The sequence below is a fragment of the Catharus ustulatus genome, chromosome 15 (genome assembly GCF_009819885.2).
Source record: "Catharus ustulatus isolate bCatUst1 chromosome 15, bCatUst1.pri.v2, whole genome shotgun sequence".
Lineage (NCBI taxonomy): Eukaryota > Metazoa > Chordata > Aves > Passeriformes > Turdidae > Catharus > Catharus ustulatus.
This window is the reverse complement of record NC_046235.1, coordinates 15834086-15854376: the sequence shown is the minus strand read 5'-3', so window position 1 is coordinate 15854376 and position 20291 is coordinate 15834086. Positions and strand designations below refer to the sequence as shown.

Below are 20291 nucleotides of genomic sequence, written 5' to 3'. Positions count from 1 at the left end.
AGTGTGGGGTGGGTCTGGAAGAGAGTATGGGGGGCCAGGACCATCGGAAGGGACAGCAGAAGACACGAGCCATGGAAAGGAAGAGCCAGCAAAGTCCCAGGGCTCAAATGACTGAGGATGTGAACAGGCAGGTCTGGCACCAACAAAACCCTGGGAAGAAAATGAGCTTCATATGCTTTCATCTCTGCTGCAAGTGTCTGCAGAAGGGGATGCAGCATGGGGACCATGCTGTGCTGCAGCCCAACACCCACCCTGCAGGGACACTGCCAGCCCTCAGCCGGGAAACTGATCTTCCTGAGAAGGCAGACCCATGTTCCACATGTGCAGGGACATGAGGAGAAAAGTGGACCAGCTCCCCAGGCTGAGCTGACCCAGATGAGCTGGGCCTCAGTAGTCCCTCCCATGCCCAGGTTTACAGGGCAGTGAGCTGTGCCCATGCCTCAGCCAGGCAAGGACAGAGTAACATCCTTCTGGGAGCTATCCAGGGCCCCCCAAAACACAGGAAACACCCCCACAACCTCAGAGAGAGGCGCACTGGTCCCAGGCTCTAGGGGAGATGAAGGGACACGTGCAGTGTCCCAAGCCCACAATGCTACCAGCTCTGTGCTCCTGCCCCACTCACCCAGAATGAAGGGACCAGGACATGGCACATCATCATCTCCCTCTCAGGAACCTCCCCAACAAACAGGAGCCACGCCGGGTTGTCAAGAACACTGGAGACACAGATCATGTTCAGATGCAGAAATTCATTGTGAGACAGTACACAAGGACTTCATAGGCAGTTCCCCACTGTCCCTGCAATCACACCACAAACTTAGTCTTGGAAAGGGAGCTGCTCTTGGTGGCTGTGTCCGCATGAGCTTGGTAGCCAATAGCCACCTTTTGTGACAGGCCCAGGTGCTCCTTGTAGACACGCCTGGAGGAGAGAAGGGGATACGTAAACAGGGCAGCACCACTTCTCCCACTGGGCCTACTCCCCCAGGCAGGAGGAGCTCTCATTCCCCTGTGCAGTCTCCCTGAAGCTGCATTACCCAATGTGGGTGACCCCTTCCTGGTTCTCCGCTTCCCGGGTCCAGATGGCAATCTTGTCCCCCTTGGTGCGGATGTTGATGACGGCCCCACACACCTCGTCGCTGTACTCATCAAACATCTCCCCAATGAGGCACAGCAGCTGTTGGGAGGAGAAGGGGAGCCTGGCACAGTCCCCATGGGGGATCAGCCCTGGGGTAGGGGGAACACCACACTCAGGACCCTCAAGTGGGGCCACACTCACTGTGTCCAGCCAGAACCGGTCCAGCTCAGTGTGCCGCTGCTGCTTGGCCAGGGTGATGAGCCAGCGCCCACCACGCTTGTTCTGGCTGTCCTCCCACATGGGCTCAATTCCATCCTAGGGGTGGGAAAGGGGTCAGTCAGGGGCACCAGAGCTGGCATGAGGAGCTGTGAACATCCAGCCAAACTTCCCCTCCCATCTTATGGCCAGGGCATCCTGACAGACTTACCAGCACCCAGTGTGCCCCCATAATGGTGGGTGCTGGGGGGATTCTGAGGATGGGGTATCATACCTTGAAGAGGGAGTAGTCACAGCCAGCTGCGAGCTTGCTGGCAAGCTGAATGTGACTGTACAGCCTGTGTTAAATGGAAACACAGAAGCAGGTGAGAATAGGTGCCTCAAGCTCAGAGCCCCCCACCAGAACATCTCCAGAAGGGACACAGTGGTGTCCCCACCGAATGGACACTCACGCCCAGAAGTCCTCCACAGTGCTGAATTTGGTGATGAGGCGCAGGTTTGCCTGCCACATCTTGCTCTTGTCATTCTTGAAAAACCACAGTGCCCATCTGGGGAGGGAGGGGAAATGGGGCCAGAGTCACCCTCCAGCCCCAACACACTCCTCCGAGTGCTGGGAGAGGCTGTCCACAGCCAGCCTCCCATACCTGTTCTGCAGGGGATGCTTGCCCACGATCTCTGCCCGGAGCAGCTCTTGCTGCCGAGCCTTCTGCTTGCGTCGCTCCTGTTGCTTCTGCAGAGGAAGATGGGACAGCCCCAAAGAGCCCCATGACCACCCCAGCAGGGAGCCTGCAGCCTCCCAGCTACCTCTCACACTGGGTGCCCCGAGGGCTGGCAGGGCTGTCTGTGTTCTACATCCTCCCCAGCCCACAGGGCAAGCACCCACCTGCTCCCCTGTAGCCATTGTGATCTGCACAGGCTCTCCCGGGCTGCCTCTGGCTCTTAAGTACCCACAGGCAGGTGGGATGAGAAGCTATCCCAGCTGCAACTGGTGGGGAGGGAGGGTGGTATCCTGGAGACAGGGTGCCAGTCCCGCCTCTCCTGGGGAGCAGAGACATGGGGGATCAGACAGGGGCTCAGAGTGGGATGGGATCAGGATGAGGGAGCAGAATTGTGTAAATTTGGCACCGTGTGTGGGCACCATGAAGTGGTATGGGCAGGGCAGGATGGTACAGAGAGAGAGTGGGATAGTATGGGGTTGGAAGGTTGGGATGGGATGGGATGGGGTCAGGACAGGATGTGATGGGAAGAGTGGGGTATGTGATGGGGAGGGGATGGGTTCAGAACTGGCTGTGGTGGGATGGGAATGGGGTGGGATGAAGTGGGAAGAGGACATGACGAGAAGGGGATGGGAATGGCATAGGGACATGGTGAAATGTGCAGAGAGTTGGACGGCAATGAAGATGGAATAGGGTTGAGGGCAGCCTGGTGACAGAAAGCAATGGGATCGGGACGAGATGGGACAAGGAACAGGAGAGACGTGACTGGGAGAGGAGAGGATAAGATAGGATAGGATGCGATGGGGGTCCGGACAGAATAGCATGGGGACAGCGTGGGGTGGGATCACGATGAGTGACGGCGATGGGAAGAACGACTGTCCCGGAGTGCCGCGCAGTGCGGAGAAGGAGCCTGCGGGCTGGGGTGGCCGCTGCCGTGCGGGGCGGGGCGGTGCGGTGCGGGGCGGGGGCGGCTGGGCACGGCTCGGCACGGCCGAGCACGGCTCAGCCCGGCTCAGCCCGGCGCAGCCCGGCGCGGCGCGGTCCCCCCCGCGCATCACGGCGCAGCGCAGCGCAGCGCGGCCCCGGCACAGCCGCACTGAGCCCGCCCCGCCGCAGCCCGGCCCGGCCCGGCCCGGCCCGCCCGTCCCCGCCGACAGCGAGCCAGGTCGGGCGGGCGGTGGGGCCGGGAGCGCGGGAGCGGGATGCGCACGGATGGGATGCACGGGGAAGGGATGCGCGGGACCGGGATGCGCGGGGCGGGCGGGCGCGGGGCCGGGGCGGGGTGAAGCCGTGCGGCCTCTCCCCGCAGAGCCGCCATGGAGGTGTTTATGAAGGGCTTGTCCAAGGCCAAGGAGGGGGTGGTCGCCGCAGCTGAGAAGACCAAGCAGGGGGTGGCCGAGGCCGCCGAGAAGACCAAGGAAGGGGTCCTCTATGTCGGTAAGGACCGGCTTGTCCTGCCTGCCCCCTGCCTGCCCCCTGCCAGCCCCTGCCTGCCCCCTGCCTTCCCATCCCCGGCTAATCTCTGCCCGTCCCTGCCTGCCCCTGCCGGCCCTCTCTGCTTGCCCTTGCCAACTCCTGCGTTTGCCCTTGCGTCCTCCTGCCCATCCCCCTGCCGTCCCCCCTGCGTCCCCACCTGTACCCGGCCCCGCTCCCTCTCTCCCCTGCTCCTTCCCCGCCACGACCACCCTGCGGCGGAGCGCTCCGGGGCAGAGGGTCGGTGCCCGCAGTGCATCGCTGCCCACCGGGAGTCCGCAGGGCAGCGGAGTGGGCTCTGCAGGCTGGAGCAGAGTCGCGGACTGGTCCCCAGGCTGAGGGGATGGAACCCTCGGGGACTGGACCCCTTGCAGCTCCCAGTCTGAGCCCGAGGGTCTCTCAGCTCTGTGCCTGGGATGCTCTGGGGCAGGAAAGCAGAGGGACCATGATGGAGGTGGTGACCCCTGTGTTGGGATGTGCCTGCCTTGGGGCAGGGGGGTGGGGACCAGATTTGTCCCACTTGGAGATGCCCTGGAGCTCATCCCACACCAGCATCTCTCCTGCACCCGGCTGGTGACTGAGGGGCCCCTCCGTGCTGCCGCTTAGGGGCGGGATCTGTTCGGGGCCAAGTCCTAGAAGACATAGCTGGCAGGAGGAGCAGTTCCTGGGCAGTCTGTGTGCCTGGCTGTGGTGCTGGAATGCCCAGGGAGGGAGTTGAGGCCAGCCCTGCTTGCTGTGAGAGGGAGGAGGGTGCTGGGCTCTGTGGGAGAGCTGAGGCTCCAGAACTGCTCCCCTGGGCAGTGGTGGCTGCCTGCCCTGTGCCCTCATCTTCATCAGGGTGTGTGTGCTCGACAGGGAAAGCCCTGAGGCCCCATCCTACAGCAGCTTCCCAGCCTCTACCTTTCCTTCCATCCTAGACATCCCACTCCCATTCTGGGGGGTATCCTGGGTGGTGTCGCTCTGCTTGAGGGAGCCTGGCAGGGGTGGCACAGCCAGCAGTAGCATCCAGCTCTGGGCACTCCAGCTGTGGGGCCTCCCATGCTATGTTGGTTCTAGGTTTGGATCCCGTGGAAGGTTTTTCTCAGCAGCATGTCTCACATTCTCCCTGCCTGGCTGTGCCCTGACACGGTGCTGGGCCCTGGGGTCTCTGCTCTGCCTGGCACGTGGCAGCAGCCCTGTGTGCCCCAGTTCTGGTTCCTGCAGGGACGACAGGAGCCTTGAGGGGAGCCAGGCAAAAGCTGAGCCCCCCAGGTGTCCTGGCATGTGGTGTGGACAGGATGCTGTCCTGGCTCAGAGCCCTGCAGGGTCCCAGGCATGGCACATGTCGGAGCCCAGCTGTCAGTCCCTCTAACCCGATCTCTGTCTCTTTCTACCCTCAGGGAGTAAAACCCAAGGCGTGGTGCAAGGCGTAACCTCAGGTACGGACCCCTCTGTCTCCCTGCCATGGTACCCCTCCGGCCCTGAGAGCCACACTAACGAGATCAGAGGCTAATTGAGGGGCTGATGTCACTCTGCTAAAGCCTCTTATGTAACAGGGCCAGCAACCAAGGATTTGCGGCGGCTGCTCACACTCCTTGCCCAGCTGCAGAGCAGTGTCACAGCCCCCTCCCCTCCCCACCAGAGCAAGGAATTGGGAAGAGCCTGATCCTGCCCAATATCTCCCTGCCAGCTCCCCCCTGGGTGGTGGTGCAGGTCATGAAACCACAGCTGGGCACCCCTTTTGGCATGGGGAGGGCACTGATGGGCACTCCTGGCTCTTGCAGTGGCTGAGAAAGCAAAGGAACAAGCGTCCCAGCTGGGCGAAGCAGCGTTCACCGGCGCTGGCAACATTGCTGCGGCCACCGGGCTGGTGAAGAAGGAGGAGTTCCCTGCAGACCTGAAGGTGAGAATCCCCAGGCATCACCATGCCCATGGGGAGCCTGGCACATCCCCAGGTTGGCGAGCAGCTGCTCCCCAGTCCCAAAGCAGGGACCACGAGGGTGCCCAGGTGGTCTTGCGGTGCCCGTGGCAGTTGGGCATCGTGTCCCCGAGCGTGCGTGGCCGCGTGCGCGGTGTGCGGACGTGTGCGCGCTCGGGGCCTGGCATGGCGGCCGGCGGCCTGGGCCCGCGGCGCATCGCTCCAGCGGCTGCGAGGTGACCTGACAGCTGCGGGAGGGGCAGCGGGTTCCAGCTCGCCGCCCCGTGAGCAGTTGGCTTCCAGCTTAGCCCAAAATAGCATCAGCTGAAGAAATGAGGCCACCGCCGCCACCGCCGCTGCACAGGGGGATTGGCTGCCCCCCTTTCCCGCCTGCCAGCCCCGGGGAGGGGTTACCCAGCACCGCCCTCCCCTGCCAGGGATGCAGGATGCTCCCGCAGCCCTGCCAGCGCCTGGAGTCTGTCGAGGCCCACGTGGTGCCAGCACTCATTGCCTGCCCGAGGCTGGGGCTGGGAGCGGTGCAGGGACATGCAAACACAGCCTCTGCTCCCACAGACCTGTGCATGTCACCTCCCAGCTAGGTGGGCTGCAATGTGCCCAGGGTCTCACTGGCTTCCCCTGGAGCTCTTTGTATCCTGGGTGCATGGCAGGGCAGGGAGGGTGGGTGCTGTGTGTGTGTGTGTGTGTGATTAACCTCCTTCCTGGTCCATTCTCAGGCAGAGGAGGTGGCCCAGGAGGCTGTGGAGGAGCCACTGGTCGAGCCGCTGCTGGAGCCAGAGGGGGAGAACTACGAGGAACCCCCGCAGGTGAGGGCACAGAGTGGCACAGTGGACACAGTGTGACACTGTCCAGAGCAAAGCTGGTGTTGGGCTGGAGAAGAGAGGGGCCCTGTGCCCCCCCTGAACTCTCACTGTCTCTTTCCTTCCCCATCCCACAGGAGGAATACCAGGAATACGAGCCAGAGGCATAATGGGTCCCCATCCTTGCCTCTTCCACCAGCAGCACAACGAACCGCCGGTAGCCCCCTGCTCCCCTCCAGCCGGCCCCGGCCGGTGCCTGCGCGCCGGGGAGGAGCAGGGGTGCCCCTGCCCCGTTCGCTCACGAGTTCTTCCTCCAGTTCCGTTCCAAGGGACCGTGTCCGTGTCTCCGTAACATGTCTAGCAGTGAGAAACACCCGCTGTGTCCAAGCCCCCGAGCCCCGGCGCGTGCCCGAGCCGTGGGCGCTGCCCGCAGGGGTTGGTGCGTGTGTGTGTGAGCGTGTGTGTGAAGCCCGGGTTTATGGCTCTGTCTCCCTCCCAGCACCATAAACCCCGGCTGTGTCCCGGCGTGGCTGTGTGTGTACAAAGCATGTTTACCTGCTCGCGGGCTGCTGTACATTTCGCTTGCACGCGTGTCCCTGTGGTTCTGCTCTGGTCATCGTGGAACTATTTTTTTTTTTATATATATATCTCTCTATCTATGGGTGGACGGGTCTTTTGCCTTTGTGAACCCTTGGCGCCCCAGCCCGCTCCCCAGCCTGCTGGGTGGTGACGGTGCCTGCGCCCTCCCCGAGGTCCCATAGTGCCGACGCTGTGTTGTGACGTGGCATGGATATTCCCCCGTCGCTGGATGTGCAATACGAGGGCAGCTGCCAGTGACACAGCTGCCCCCGTGACCGTGAATAAAGCCAACTCTTGTCTGTAGCCCCCTGGTCCTGGTTGTGGGGTCCCTGGGGAGGGGTTGGCCCCATGCTTTGGTGGCAAGAGTAGTTTTGGAAAGAGGAATGGGGCTGGTGCTGGGGGAGTGGGCAAGGACTTGTTGCTCATGAAGACAAGATGCCTTTCTGTCTGCTGGCTGCTGCATCCCAGCAGGTCGCTGTGCCCTGGGCCTCCAGACAGACTCTGGCTGAGACTCGGGGTGCAGGCAATGTCCCCATACCACCTGCCTGTCTGCAGGGTTTTGCATCTGCAGGGGGTCCTGTGGGGCTGAGGATGAGGCTAGACAGAGCCCTGGTCTCCAGCACTGGTTCCCCTTCCTACGTGCCCCTGCTCCGCTCAAGGGGCAGGGGACGTGGCTGTCACCCACAAGTTGTTCAGATACAGTGTGACCATGGGTGTCACACTGCTGTGGGATGTCTACCATGGCAGGGGTCCTGTGCCCACCCCACAGCACCACCCTTGGGTGTTCAGCTCTCCCAGAGCCACCAGCCCAGCCTGGGCCCCCAGCTAGCCTCTAGCCCCTTGACTGCATCACAGGCTGGGGTGAGAGGCTGGGCTGAGTGTCCCTGCCATGAATATCAGATTAGATCCCCCACCTGTGCTGGCTCGCCAGCTTTGCCAGCGGGGAGTGAAGCTGCAGCAGTCAGCACGGACACACAACAGGTTTGCTGATGGCAGCAAATCCTTCCTGGCTCTGGTTGCAGCAGTGCTCATAGCACCCACTGTGTGTTATTGCAAGGACTGAGACAGCCCTTTGGGGACTGGCTGGCTGTTCCCCTAGAGCATTTTTTCCTTTCCTTGTCTAATTCTGCCACCCATGGGCACGCAGACCCAAACCAGCAGCAGCATGGCTTGCCCCAGTGCCAGGGAGGCTGTGAAGGGGCTGGGGCAGGGGAGTGTGGGAGAAGCCTGGGAGAGCTGGAAGCCAGAGAGCAGGGAGAGAACTTGGTCAAATCCACGCTTTATAGAAAGCTGGGTGTCTCCTCTGCGCAGCAAAACAGAACTGTGACCCTCACCATAGCAGCTCCCCTGGGTGCTGTGTCTGCAGGTGCACAGTGTGAACTCCTGCTCCAGGTTCCCTGTCCACACCTAGGCTGTGCTTGCAGTCATGGTTATAATTTTCTAGAGAGGGGAGAGCTGTGAGGCTGGTGTCTGCCACGAGGGTCTGGAGGTAAGAGGGGGGCAGAGGTCCCCATGTAGGCAGTGCCACGTGTGAGCACCAGGCACAAGCCTGGAAATGGGGTACACAGCTTTGTGGGAGCAGATGGACTTACAGGGACCCAGCAGCAACAAAGAGCACTGCTGAGCATGAGGCTTTATCCGAGTTGGATGGAGTCACTGTGGGAAGATGAACCCAGGCCTTGTTCTGGCCTGCCAGGAGCTGGGATGAGGAGCCATAGGTGGGAACCCCCCAAATACAGCCAAGGATCTCTGTAGCAAGGCAAAGAGCCCAAGAACAAGGATGGGTGAGGCAAAGAGCCCTCAGGTACCTCAGCTGACTGTGTAGGATAGTCCTAAACACAGTGGTAGGAGGAAGTTGGTATTTGTAGCAGTCCCCTGCTCTGCTCACTTTTTTCTGCTGCCCATGATTTTCAGTGCCAGCATGGTGACACTCAGTACCTTCGAGAGCATCATCTCCTCTGCTGATCTGATACAACAATGAAGACTGAGGATGCAGAAGAGCCAGCCAAGGTCATTCCAACAATCCTTGCTCCCTGCCAGCAAATTGAAGTGTTTGGGCTTTCCTTCCCCCAAATTACGTAACCTGCTACCTTCACCTCATGCTCCATCCCTCTGGCAAGATATCAGTGTGGTGATGTGGCATCTTCCTGGGCTGCTGAGTTCCTAAAGCCAAAGTTCAGCTGCACTGCTGCCACTCAGGGTCTGTCAGGAGCGTGTGGCACGAGTGGTCTGTACATTTGCTTGCCCTGGGGTGTGTTCTCCCTCCTGAGCTGATTCTCAGCAGTGGCAGGGATTAGGGTGTTGTGAGGCATCTCCAGCATGCTATCACAGGGGTCTGTTTTTGGGAAGCCAACTGTGGTGCTGTGGTCCTGAAATGTGCAGGAGAGTCCTGTTGTTCCCAGCCTGGCAGTGTTGAGCACAGCCCTCAGAGCTGGGTCTGTAGGACACGAGGGGAGCCACCTTCTCTGTGGGCATTTCAGACACAGGCACTGACCACCACCCCTTAAAGAACAGTGACTGGGATGACTGGGCTCAAGTCACCTGCTCACAGTCTTTTAGTATCTTGGTGCTGATCCTTCTGGAATTGTAAATGGCTTTGTCTGTGTCCCCCACACAGATACAGCAGGCACCAGACTCGTGCAGATGCTCAGCCCTCTTTGCCAAAGCCCTGCAGTGACACAGAGCAGAGATGGTGTGGGGAGAGGAAAGCTGTGAGGACAAACATTTAACCTGACCCTCTGTGCTGATAATAGCTCCCTCTCAAGAGCTTTTGCTGAAAAGCACAAACAGAAACCTCAACGTAGCTGTTCTTGGTGAATGTTTTGGCTGGATAGAGACTGGGACCTGGCAGGACAGAGATCTCCTTGGCTGGTGAGAGGTTAGTGAAAAGCAGAGTCTGCTCATCTTCCAGCTCATCCTGTCTTTATCACCTCCAGAGCTCCTGGACGTGATGTTCCAAGCACAGCATGCTGTTCAGTTCCTAAGAGCCAATCCTGATAGAAAACAGATCCAGTGAAAAACAGTCCCTTGGTGGGCACCACACAGCATCCAGGCACAGTTTGAGCAATCCTGAACCTCACACTCCTGTGCAATTGGCTGCCACAGCATCAGCACAGAGCAGGGCCATGGGGAGATCTACTTTCCTTACTGGGACAGAGGATTTTCCAGTTTGCCCTGAAGCCCTTACCAGCTTGGTACAGCTCCTAAAAGCAAAACTGACACTGCAAAACCAATCCCAAAACACAGCAGAACTATCCACACGGTAGTCAAGGTCTTCAGCTGCCTCATTCTCTGCTGTATCAGCGAAGCAGAAGGATGTGTGGAAAGAAAAAGGATCAGCATAGACAGGGCTATTCCTGAGGGCAGCAGCTCAGGGTGCAGCCTTGGCTCAAAGCATTTTCCAAGGGGGAGGGAACTGCTGTGAGGAGAGAGGGCTTGAAGACACACAGAGTGCCAGCGGGACTTCAGCTGTGTGTTTCCTCCCTGTCAATGGCCTCAGGAATGGGCAGCTGTGGGCTCTGGATCAGGGCAGAGCAGGAGCTCCTGGAGTTACAGCAGGGGGAAGCACCTCACCGCAGTTGTGAGCTGGACCTGGTCTGCAGGGAAGGGAGGGAAGGTCCTTGCTAGGAGGAGAAAATGCAGTGCTGGTGCTCTCAGGGTCCCACCGAGCTCTCAGGCTCCAAATCAGTGCTGTCAGAGCTTACCCAGTGCCCCACTGAGTGGGTGTAGACTTGCTATCCAAAACATCTCCACTCTCTAAGTACTAACATCAGCATGTCAATCCCAGGCCTGTGGAGGTAGAAAAATCAGTCACATCTTGTCTTGCAATTCATTTGCAAAGCGTATCTGGAACTGGGTGATTTCCATGAGCTGGTCATGGTCTTGGACACACCAAGGAGTCCCCTGACCAATGTGTGGTGCTGCCTGTATCCCAGGGCCACACCAGATTTCCTCAGGCATGAATGGCTTTGGCTTTCACAGGGTCATTGCCTTGGCCCGTACCAAGAGGGAGTGTAACAGGTCCTTGCCTTGTGACCAGCACTCACTGAACTCTCTCACATGCTGAAGCAGGAGAAATCTTCGCTCTTCCCTGAGTCTGAGCAGGCCAGTGGGAGTACAGGATAATGTCCTAGTGAGGCCCCTGCCCAGTATGAGGACCAGTCTGAGGGTCCCTCTACTCCAAATTCTCGATGCAGGCAAAGTAAAGTGTGAAGGAGCAGTGGAGCACCAGGGCAGTGACAGACGGTGGTGGCAGCTTCTGAATCTGCCTGGCCAGGCAGCTGCTGCCAGCACACACTGCTTACAGAGCTGGGACAGACCCACCACCTACAAACTCCTTCTTGGCCTTTTCTACAGCAAAAGGCCTTGTAATTTTCTTGAAATCGTGTTCCTGTGCAAGAACAACAAAACACAGTTGTTACCACAGGCCCCAGGAAAAATCACAGAGCCTCAGTACAGCATCCAGCAGCTGCCCTGCCCTGCCTGACGGCTCCAGGGAGTTTAGTCACAGCAGCTGGGGACCCTGGAATGGAAAAAAGAGATGTGTGAACTCCTGCTCCCTTTGCTCACTGCCCTTCTAAGCCCTTGCTGATTTGCCCCTTCCCCCAGCACAGCAGGCAGCGGTGGGAGCATCCCCACTCAGCGTGTCTCCGGTCAGATGCACCGACCCATAAACCAGAGTTCACCCCCCTCTCCCCGCCCCAAGCTGCTTTTCACAGTCGCTGGGTGAGTGTTACTCACTACAAACATCTCCCCCCACTCGTCAGAGCACATCGCTGTGATACGCACGGAGAGGGAGGGCTGTGCAAATGGAGCGTGAGTTATGGGCTGTCGGCAGGGAAACGAGGAGTGAACTCACCCAGTGTTTCCTTGGATTGATCCTCACACCCACCATGCAACACAAAAAGGAACATCTGGAAAAGGCTGGGTAAGGCAGACAGATGTTCTCTGCCAGCTCACCTGCTCCCCAGGGGGAGGAAGTGACTGTGGCAATAGTGACCGTGTTGGTGAATCCAGATAAGGGGCCACCACTTCCCCATGCCACACATGGCTCCCTGGTAATGCCAGGAAGCCTCTGCAGAGCAGAGCTGAAGGCAGGACGGGATATGGACCTTGAGCCTGCCACAAATGCCAGCAGCCAGAGCTGAATCCATGACAACCCAGGCACAGCATCTGAGGAGCTCAATGCTTGACACTTCCTGATTGCCACCAACATTCCGGGCTGCCAGTGGTGTATTCTGCAGCAAGACATGCCCTCACACATCTGTGCCCAGAGGAGCATCCTGCACTTCCAGAGACCTGCTGATTTTCACAGTGCCTAATGAGCTTTTCTGACTCGTGGCCCCATCCCATGCCCAAGTCACCATGTGCTTTATGCTCCCTTTGTACTTACCCACCACAGTGCATTTGTGTGCTGTTAACGCAGCCAGGGCTTTCACTTCATCAGCACGGATTGAGCTGCCAAAACGAGCCCCAGGGAAAGGAAAAAGAAGAAGTGAAGAGTCCCTGCCTCTCTACCACAGAGGCACTTTAGGAAAGGCTTTTGCTCCTCTGGAACAGCAGCATCTGGTTGCGATAGATGATCACATTGATGATCAGAGAGCAGGAGCATCTCAGCTTTGGAGACAGGATGGGAGAGCTGGGGTGTTCAGCCTGGAGAGGAGAAGGCTCTGAGGAGACCTTAGAGCCCCTTCCAGTACCTAAGGAGAGCTGGAGAGGGACTTTTTACAAGGGAGTGGAGTGATAGAACAAGGGGGAATGTCTTTAAGCTGAAGGACGGTAGATTTACATTAAATATTAGAAAGAAATCTTTCCCTGTGAGGGTGGTGAGGCCTGGCATGAGTTGCCCAGAGAAGCTGTGGCTGCCTCATCCCTCAAAGTGTTCAAGGCCAGGTTGGATGGGACTCTGAGCAACCTGGTCTAGCGGAAGGTGTCCCTGTCCATGGCAGGGGGTTGAAACTACATGATTTTTAAGATCTCTTCCAACCCAAACCATTCATTGATTATATGATTCTCTACATTGATTATTTTCCAGAGCTCTCCCTCATTGTGTTCTGACAGATCAAATGTGTGACTGGGTTGTTCCCCAGTGTCACCACCCAGCTCTGGCTGGGTCCCTCTAAGTGGCACAGAGCAGCTGACAGAGCTGGGCCTCTCTGTGCCTCTGTCCCCAGCTGGCTCTGGGGCCATATTCCTGTCTGTACCCAGGAATATCCTGGATTATGTTCTTGGTCACTAGGCTGCAGTGCCCTGGATGCAATGTTCTGTGGCAGGGGCTGTATTTGGGGCACCTGGGACACAAGATGCTGGCAGGGATCAGATACCACCCCCCAGCATATCCACACCAACCAAAACACTGCTGTTTTTTGGATGCTTGGTGCTTCTGGATGTCTGGGTAACGTCCTTGTCACCCCAAGGCACTCAGCTCTGGGTACACTGAGGGTCTCCTGCTGGGGACATGACTTGAGTGACAGCACACACGGCTGTGACTGGAGATGGGATCCTGGTGCCCCCGAGCATCCCCTGCCACTGCCAACACCCCACCACCTCCTCACCTGACATCTCTGCCCGCCGGTACCGTGGGCAGCCGTGCGTGAAGGCTGCGAGAGGCCGTGGGAAACCCCTGTCCTTCCTGCCGGGCAGCGCCGCAGGGCTCCCATTCCCAACCAGACCCTGCCAGCTGTGCCCCACCTGTCCCTGGCACCACCGGAGAGCCGGAGCCCGTGGAGCCGAGCTCGGGCTGAGCCGGGTGCCGGGTGCGTGTGCGGGCTCCGGCGGCTGCGGGGGAGCCCGGTGTGCGTTCACGTGGCGCTGCCCGTGCGGCGTGGGAGGTGGGCCACGGCGCCCGGGGAGGGGGTGCCGTGCTACCTGCGCCAGCACCCCCTCCGCCGAGGGAGAACGCGCTTTTCAGGCAGCTGCCTGGCTCCTCCCGAGCCGGCAGCGCGGGAGTGCGTTGCCAAGGCAATGGGGACCATCTTACTCATCCTCCTCGCTATTGTTCTCCTGCCAGCCCTGAGGTGCCCGGGCGGGGAGAGGAGGAGGAGAAGGCAGCCAGCCTGGGATGAAGGCTGCCTGCAGGGATGGGAGGATGCTCCCCATGACCTTACCCCCGCCAGCTCCCCTCTCCAACCCCCAGCCAGCTCTGGTGGGACGGGGACGCGCTGGTGGCAAGATGCCGATGGGGATGGGGAGAGAAGCTGCTGGCGGAGCTTAGAGAGACAGGTGGAAGCAAATGGGAACAGGATGCGACCCCGCAGCCTCCTACCTGCAGCAAAATCCCAGCCAGAGGCCAAGGGGCGTTTGTCCTCTCCTCTGGCAGGACTTGTCCCAGTCCATGATGTCCCTTGAACCCGAAAGGGAATGTGCCGGGGGCTGGGTCTGATCCCGTACAGAGCACCATAGGATGTAACCCCACACCTGTGCCTCACAGTGAGTTAGTTCCCCCACCCCTGCAGGCATGCAACTGCTGCAGGCATCCCCCCGATGCTGCAGCACTGGGACCAGCACACAGGCCCAAGTGTGGGGACAAACACCTTGAGGAGGGGACACACTGATGGGTGCAGGGATACACCCCCCACTCCAGCCTCTCCAACCATCTATTGGAGTGCCCGTTGGTGACATTGAGGTGCCTTGCTCTGCCCCAGAAAGGGAGGGGGGGCAAAGATTTTTATTTAATTTCCATATCCTGCCTCCCTATTTTTAGCCTTCAGGGTTTTGTTCCAGGCTGGCTGTTTATTGAAAGAAGCATTTCCGACCTCCCTTGTCTCCAAGCAACCAGGTGTGCCAGCTCCCATGGAACCAGCCTTACCCTATAGATCTATAGGGCTGAGGGACCGGTGCTAATGTTATCCCCAAGATGGGGAACCCTCTCTAACCGTAGCGCCCACCCCCCCAGGCCCTATAGATCTATAGCTTCTGTCTTTGTGCTGACATCTCTGGGTCAGGGAGGGGACTGTGGTCCCATAGGATGGGGAAGAGCATGGGAAGTTTCGGGGGTACGCTGCAGGTTTTTTGGGGGGGTGCAGGGATGCAGGTGAGGCGAGCAGGCCGCCTTCCCCCCAGCAGCGCGAGCGGGAGTGCGTGGGAAGGAGTTAGACAAAGCCTGAGCCCGGGAGCAGAGGCAAGCGCTGCCGGGAGCTAGACGGGGCCGTTCTTCCCTCCCCGTCCTCCCCCACCTTCGGGCGAGGGGTACTCGGGAGCCCATCTCCATCCCGCCACGCTGGCACGTTGTCCCGGTCCCTCGGGCTGACTGGGGTGCAGCCCCGTCCCCGGTAATGCCCGGGAGGGAAGCGGCCGTCTCCATCACCAGGTAGGAGAGGGACTGGGCTCTGCGTTGCTGTCACCCCCACCCACGGGACCTACGCTAAGGTTTGGGATCCCCTGACTCTACCGGTCCCAGCTGTGTGTCCTGCTGTGCCCGAATGCAGCGGGGAGAGCCGGGATGCTCGTCCCTGGGGCAGCGGCGTGGTGATGCTTTGGGTACCGGGGGGGCTATGGGACGGTGGGGGGCTCCCAGGACAGGCCGTTGTGGTGACAGCGATGACACCGGGGGACATGCGGTGTGCCGAGACCCCCTCCCCACGCGGCAGCCGGCTCTCCCTCGCCTCCCCACTGCTGCTGGGGGTGCCGGGGCGGGCGGCAGCCGGGGGGAGCGGCCCGGGGCACGGTACCGCCCCCGCCGCCACCGCCCCACGCATGCTCGCCGCCGCTGCCGCCGCCGCGCCGAGCCGAGCCGAGCCGAGCGGGACGGGACCGGACGGGACGGGACAGGACGGGGCCGGGCGGGACATTCCGCCGCAGGTACCGGCGGTCCCGGGGCGCACGTGGCGGGACCGGACCGGGCCGGGCGCTGCCGTCCCCCACCCCGCACCGGCACGCTCGGGGGGGATGGGGGGTGGGCTGCAGCCCCGGGACGGGCGGCGGGGGCGGGTCGGCCTCCCCCGGCCGGGGCTGCCGCGGGGGCGGCTTTGTCCGAGGTTCGGCCGGGGAAGCGGTCCCGGGGCGTGCACACGCGTGTCCGTGCGTGCGGGTGTGCCCGTGGCCATGTGCTGGCGTGTGCGTGCCCGTGCGTGTGCACACGCGTGTGCCGGGGCTCGCGGCTCCTTCGCGGAGCATCAGTGCCGGGCACGGCGCCACAGCCCCGCGGGATCGGGATGCTGTCGGGGCAGGTCGGGATGCGGGGCGGCGCGGCCCTCCGGGGATCGGGGTGCTGCGTGGGAACCGACAGACGGAGCGGGGATCATCGCCGCCGGGCTCAGCACTGCTGGGGGACGTCGGTGACCGCCTGGTCCCCGCTCCTGTCGCCTCCCTTGGGGGGATCTCGCTCGGCTCCATCTGTGTCGCTCGGCTGTGCCCTTCTTGAGACCCACGAGTGGCCGTGTCCAGAGGCATGGAGTGCCCCACAGGCATGGAGTGCCTGCGGGACGCGTGTTCTCCCACCTCTGCAGGGACTCCGTGGCATTGCCAGAGCTGGGGAGCTCCTGGAATGTTTGGGGTTTCCAGGGCTACCTGCCCTGCTTCTGTCCCATGGGGCTGGGAAGGGTTTGGGGACAGCCGGGTGACACTGGACCACGTTCCCCTCTTGGGGAGAGGGAGGGGCTTGGGCTGCCCCATGCTGCTGCCCTTCTCTGCAGCCTCCCTTGGACCCCAGGCCCAGCTTGCTCTCACCCCTCACTGTGCCCGTCTTCCCACTGACAGGACAGGGGTGCTGAGCCCCCCGGTTCTCAGCCTGGTGCCCAGGATCGTTCTCCAGCTAACATTCTCTCTGCAGGGGTGCTTGCACCGCGTCTGCCTCTCCACCAACCACAGCAGCGCCTGGATCCCGCTCTCGGTCCTGCTGTGCCAGGAGAAGGCTGACTTTTACGGTAGGCAGCCGACACTGTTCCTCCCTTCCGTGTGCCTGGGCACCGTATGCCAGCGCACAGGCTGTGCCAGGGACACTGAGTGCCCAACCTGTTGTCATGGGTGGCATGGAGAAAAACAGTTGGCAGCTGAGGTGTGCTGGGGGTCCATGTGCTGCTTGCTCCTCATTGCCCCATCCTCTCTTTTGCAGACCCGTGGCAGGACTAGCATGGGAGAAACCTTTCCTGGGCATGGGCAGCGCTAAGGAGCCTGAGGGGCTGCAGGTGCTGAGCCGCCAGGCTGGGGCTGAGGACGCCTGTGAGCCCAGTGCCAGCTCCCCTGGCTGCCCAGCCACAGGCGAGTGCCTGCCTGGCTCTGGCTGTGCTGCAGGAGCCCATGCCATGAGGACCTGCTGCACGGCTGAGGCAGAGTCTCAGGGCACCAAGGCCAGCTCAGTGGCAGAGAAGAAGGTGCCATCACCAGCAGGACCATCTCCTGGCACACTTCTCCAGAACACCAGCACAGAGCAGAGTGTGGCAGTAGCAACAGGGAGCTGTGGTGGACCAAGTGGTGCTGCCCCTGCCTGTGGTCCCACAGGGATGGGGGTCCCCAACACCCAGAAGGAGGATGCAGCCCCCACTTCCCCTGTGCCTGAACCCTGCCTTCAGGCAACCAGCAAGGACACGGGGAGCATGCCTGCTCCTGCCAAACATGTGGCATTCGTGGAGCCCACTGCAAACACTGGGACAGCTGAGCTTCCAAGCCAGGAGGAGCCTCAGGACAGCAAAGGGACATCCCTGGGAGCTGCTCCCCAGGCAAACACCAGTGAGGCTCCCAAGCCTCCCCAGGGAGGCACAGCAGACCCCACCAGCACTGCAGGGACTGGGGGTCGAAGTGAGGCAGGACCAAGCTCCACTGCTCTGGACCAGGGCAAAGCCGAGGGGAACTCATCCCGGGATGTCGGTGCTGGGAACAACCAGCAGCCCCCAACAGCCAAGCAGCTCTGTGAATCCTACTCCTTTGAAGTGACCCCACCCCAGGACTCTGGGACACAAGACATGGGGACGCAAGTGGACAACCGTGTATCCCTGGTGTCGGTGGCCTTAAGCCCCATGAGCCCTCCATGTGGGGCTGCTGCCTTCACCTTCCCCAAGAGAGAGACGGCCTCTGCAGTCCCACGTCTCGAGCCCTCTAAGAAGGACGCGGAGATGCAGGTGTCCATGCCTGTGGAAACCCGCTCAGTGGCCACTGGGCCGATGACACCAGTAGCCAAGTCCCCGCAGACCTCGTATCCTGAGGTGCAGGTGAAGGGGACGGTGCCAGAGGTGGTGGAGGAGGAGCCTCCGGAGCCCATCCGGGAGGTGAGCTGGGATGAGAAGGGGATGACGTGGGAGGTGTATGGGGCCTCCATGGAGGTGGAGGTCCTGGGCATGGCCATCCAAAAGCACCTGGAGAAGCAGATTGAGGAACACGGGCGGCAGGTGGTGGTGACCCCGCAGACCACCCGCACTGGCTCTGTCAAGGGAGGGCCCCGCAAGGGCGAGGCCAAGAGGCAGCCCAGTGTCTTTCGGGCTCTGCTGCAGAACGTCCGGCGGCCCCGGTGCTGCTCCCGTGCTGGCCCTGCCATGGAGTGAGTTGCTACCTAGGCGGGCAGGGTGGGGGTGCCTCGGGGCTTCTCAGAGAAAGTGGGGATGGGTCCCTGCCCTGGCGTCCTGAGACACCCGGTGCCAGTGTGCAGGGCTGTGGTGGTCATGGAGCACTGCACACTGGGACAAGGTATCTCCTTTGCTGGGGTCCTCCCTGTCAGCCTGGGGTTCCCCCATGAGTGAAGCCTCATGGAGGTGCTCTGGGACATGAGACTGGTGCCCTGTCTCTGTGCTTGGTGGCTTTTTTCAGCACGAGGAAGCACGTGGCTCCTTCCAGATGGAGGCAGCTGCTCCTGTGCGTCTCCTGCCCGTGGCACAGGTCTGAAGATGGCTCAGGGTGGGTGCTGCTGGCTACCCTGAACTCTGGCACCCTGAGCAGCAGCATCACTTCTCACGCTGGAGAGACACTGGTGCATCACCCTGCCATTGCTTTGCTGTCCAGGGCTGGGCCACACTCCAACAAACCCGTGGCTGTGCATGTGTGGGTCCCCACAGCTGCCCATGGCAGGCATCAGTCCCCCAACTGCCCCACTGCCGTGTGGTGGGTGCCCTGGAGCTGGAGGATGTGGCCACACAGGACACCAAGACAGATTTCAAATGAGAGAGACAGGGGCCAACCGTGTGTATGATGGATAACTGCTCATCCCTTCACCATGGCTGGAGATGCTTGGGGAGTCTGTCCCCATGGCTCCCAGCTCCACCCCTCTGGAAGCAGCACATCCTCGCCACAGCTGGTGGTAGGCATGAAGCCTGCCCTGCTTCCAGGCCTGTCCAGCTGCCCCAGTGGTGCTGGAAAGGCTCCACGTGCTGGGGACATGGGCATGTGTCCCACTGGCCCTGCTGGCTTCTCCTCGCCAATGGCAGCTGGGGACATGATGACTGCAAAACACTGCCACTTTTTACAGCTGGGGTTTTACAGGGTGGGGGTGGGGGGAGCTTTTATTGAACTATGTTTGCATTTTTGGAGCTTTTTAAAAGACACTTTCAGCCATGAGCGTCCTGCCTGGAGCCGCCTCCTCCGTGGTGGCCTGTGGGGCTGAGACCATCTTTTCAAACACTGTTCCTACATTGCCTGTGCTCTGCTAGGCTGAAGAGCACTGAGAGTGAAGGGTCAGTCTGCAGGGGGGTGAATATCCTTGTGGTCAGGCCAACATCCCTGTGGCTCGCAGCACCTCAGTGTCCTGCCAAGACGTGGATCTTGATCATCCCCAGCCTGGCCCCATGCAGAGGACCAGCCCCACAGTGCCACAGCAAGGGGGGCCCAGGCCTGTGTCCAGCATCTGATGGGCAAGAGGCTGCAAGGAAGGGGTGCTTGGAGAGCTGCACCATCCCCTCTGAGCAGTACAGGAGAGCTCAAGGTGCCAGAGTCACCACTGCAGCTGTTTCCCCTCGTTAAGGGTAAAGTCTTGCCCACCTAAACCCACACTGTACATCCTGGGCTTGTTTTGTCCCTGTGGGGCTGCAAAGGGCTTGCTGAAGTGCCAGCTGGCAGCCAGGGCTATGGCATGTGCCCACTGTGTGCCGTGGCACTTGCCAGGACCTGGCTCTGCTCAGTGCCTTGGGCTGTGGGACCGGTGCCATGGCCATGCCAGGAAGACCAGGAGCCCTGGGGCATCTCCTTGCCACCTTGCCCCAGGCTGTGCCCACCTCCAGCCCCGCACTGCCAAGCTGTGGCACACCAGCGCTGCAGCTTCATCACCTATTTTCTTCTTTTTTTCCTCTTCATTTCATTTGGGGGTGGGGCGGGGGGAGGAAGGGGCGGGAGGATCAATCTGTCAATGTGGATGTTGGGTAATAAAACCTTGTACAAACCTCTGCCCGGGGCTGCCTGCACATCCCTCCCCCTGGGTGGAGAGGGTACTGGGGACAAGAAGCCAGGCTGGCACCTCCTCTCTGGCACCAGCTGGCCCAAAACCAGCACTTCATGCTGGGAGAGATGACTCCAAGCTGACTGAGCCCCCTAGGCAGATGAGCTGATGGCCACAGGACACCACGACCCCCGTGGAACAGTTTTATTGCCAGACACTGAACATC

General features: G+C 60.7%; 3 protein-coding genes across 4 annotated transcripts; 2 read left to right on the top strand and 1 right to left on the bottom strand.

The window, feature by feature from the left end:
* Window positions 1-801: 801 nt before the first annotated feature.
* EIF4E1B (eukaryotic translation initiation factor 4E family member 1B) lies at window positions 802-2474 on the bottom strand. The gene is made up of 7 exons (XM_033073297.1): window positions 2172-2474; window positions 1933-2018; window positions 1741-1836; window positions 1563-1626; window positions 1274-1387; window positions 1032-1171; window positions 802-916 (listed from the first exon to the last, which is right to left on the bottom strand). The coding sequence occupies exons 1-7, from the start codon at window positions 2187-2189 to the stop codon at window positions 802-804; spliced, it is 633 nt and encodes a 210-aa protein (XP_032929188.1). The 5' UTR covers window positions 2190-2474.
* Window positions 2475-3023: 549 nt separating this feature from the next.
* Window positions 3024-7074, top strand: SNCB (synuclein beta). The gene is made up of 6 exons (XM_033073536.1): window positions 3024-3169; window positions 3314-3441; window positions 4857-4895; window positions 5241-5359; window positions 6109-6198; window positions 6330-7074. Exons 2-6 carry the CDS (start codon window positions 3321-3323, stop codon window positions 6360-6362), a joined length of 402 nt encoding a protein of 133 aa, XP_032929427.1. The 5' UTR covers window positions 3024-3169; window positions 3314-3320; the 3' UTR covers window positions 6363-7074.
* Window positions 7075-14860: 7786 nt separating this feature from the next.
* GPRIN1 (G protein regulated inducer of neurite outgrowth 1) lies at window positions 14861-20072 on the top strand. 2 transcript variants are annotated; one of them, XM_033072932.2, is made up of 3 exons: window positions 14861-15079; window positions 16541-16634; window positions 16823-20072. In XM_033072932.2, exon 3 carries the CDS (start codon window positions 16863-16865, stop codon window positions 18243-18245), a length of 1383 nt encoding a protein of 460 aa, XP_032928823.1. In that variant the 5' UTR covers window positions 14861-15079; window positions 16541-16634; window positions 16823-16862; the 3' UTR covers window positions 18246-20072. The 2 variants fall into 2 exon arrangements, with proteins under 2 accessions (XP_032928823.1, XP_032928824.1); XM_033072933.1 differs by lacking the exon at window positions 14861-15079 and adding an exon at window positions 15497-15570.
* Window positions 20073-20291: the final 219 nt, after the last annotated feature.

Coding starts and splice junctions, on each gene's coding strand:
- GPRIN1 (XM_033072932.2), top strand. CDS start 16,863: ATGGGCAGCGCTAAGGAGCCTGAGGGGCTGCAGGTGCTGAGCCGCCAG.
- SNCB (XM_033073536.1), top strand. CDS start 3,321: ATGGAGGTGTTTATGAAGGGCTTGTCCAAGGCCAAGGAGGGGGTGGTC. Junction 3,442..4,856: donor GGAAGGGGTCCTCTATGTCG/GTAAGGACCGGC, acceptor TTCTACCCTCAG/GGAGTAAAACCCAAGGCGTG. Junction 6,199..6,329: donor ACTACGAGGAACCCCCGCAG/GTGAGGGCACAG, acceptor CCCATCCCACAG/GAGGAATACCAGGAATACGA.
- EIF4E1B (XM_033073297.1), bottom strand. Junction 1,388..1,562: donor GTGACTACTCCCTCTTCAAG/GTATGATACCCC, acceptor TCCCACCCCTAG/GATGGAATTGAGCCCATGTG. Junction 917..1,031: donor GAAGGGGTCACCCACATTGG/GTAATGCAGCTT, acceptor TCTCTCCTCCAG/GCGTGTCTACAAGGAGCACC.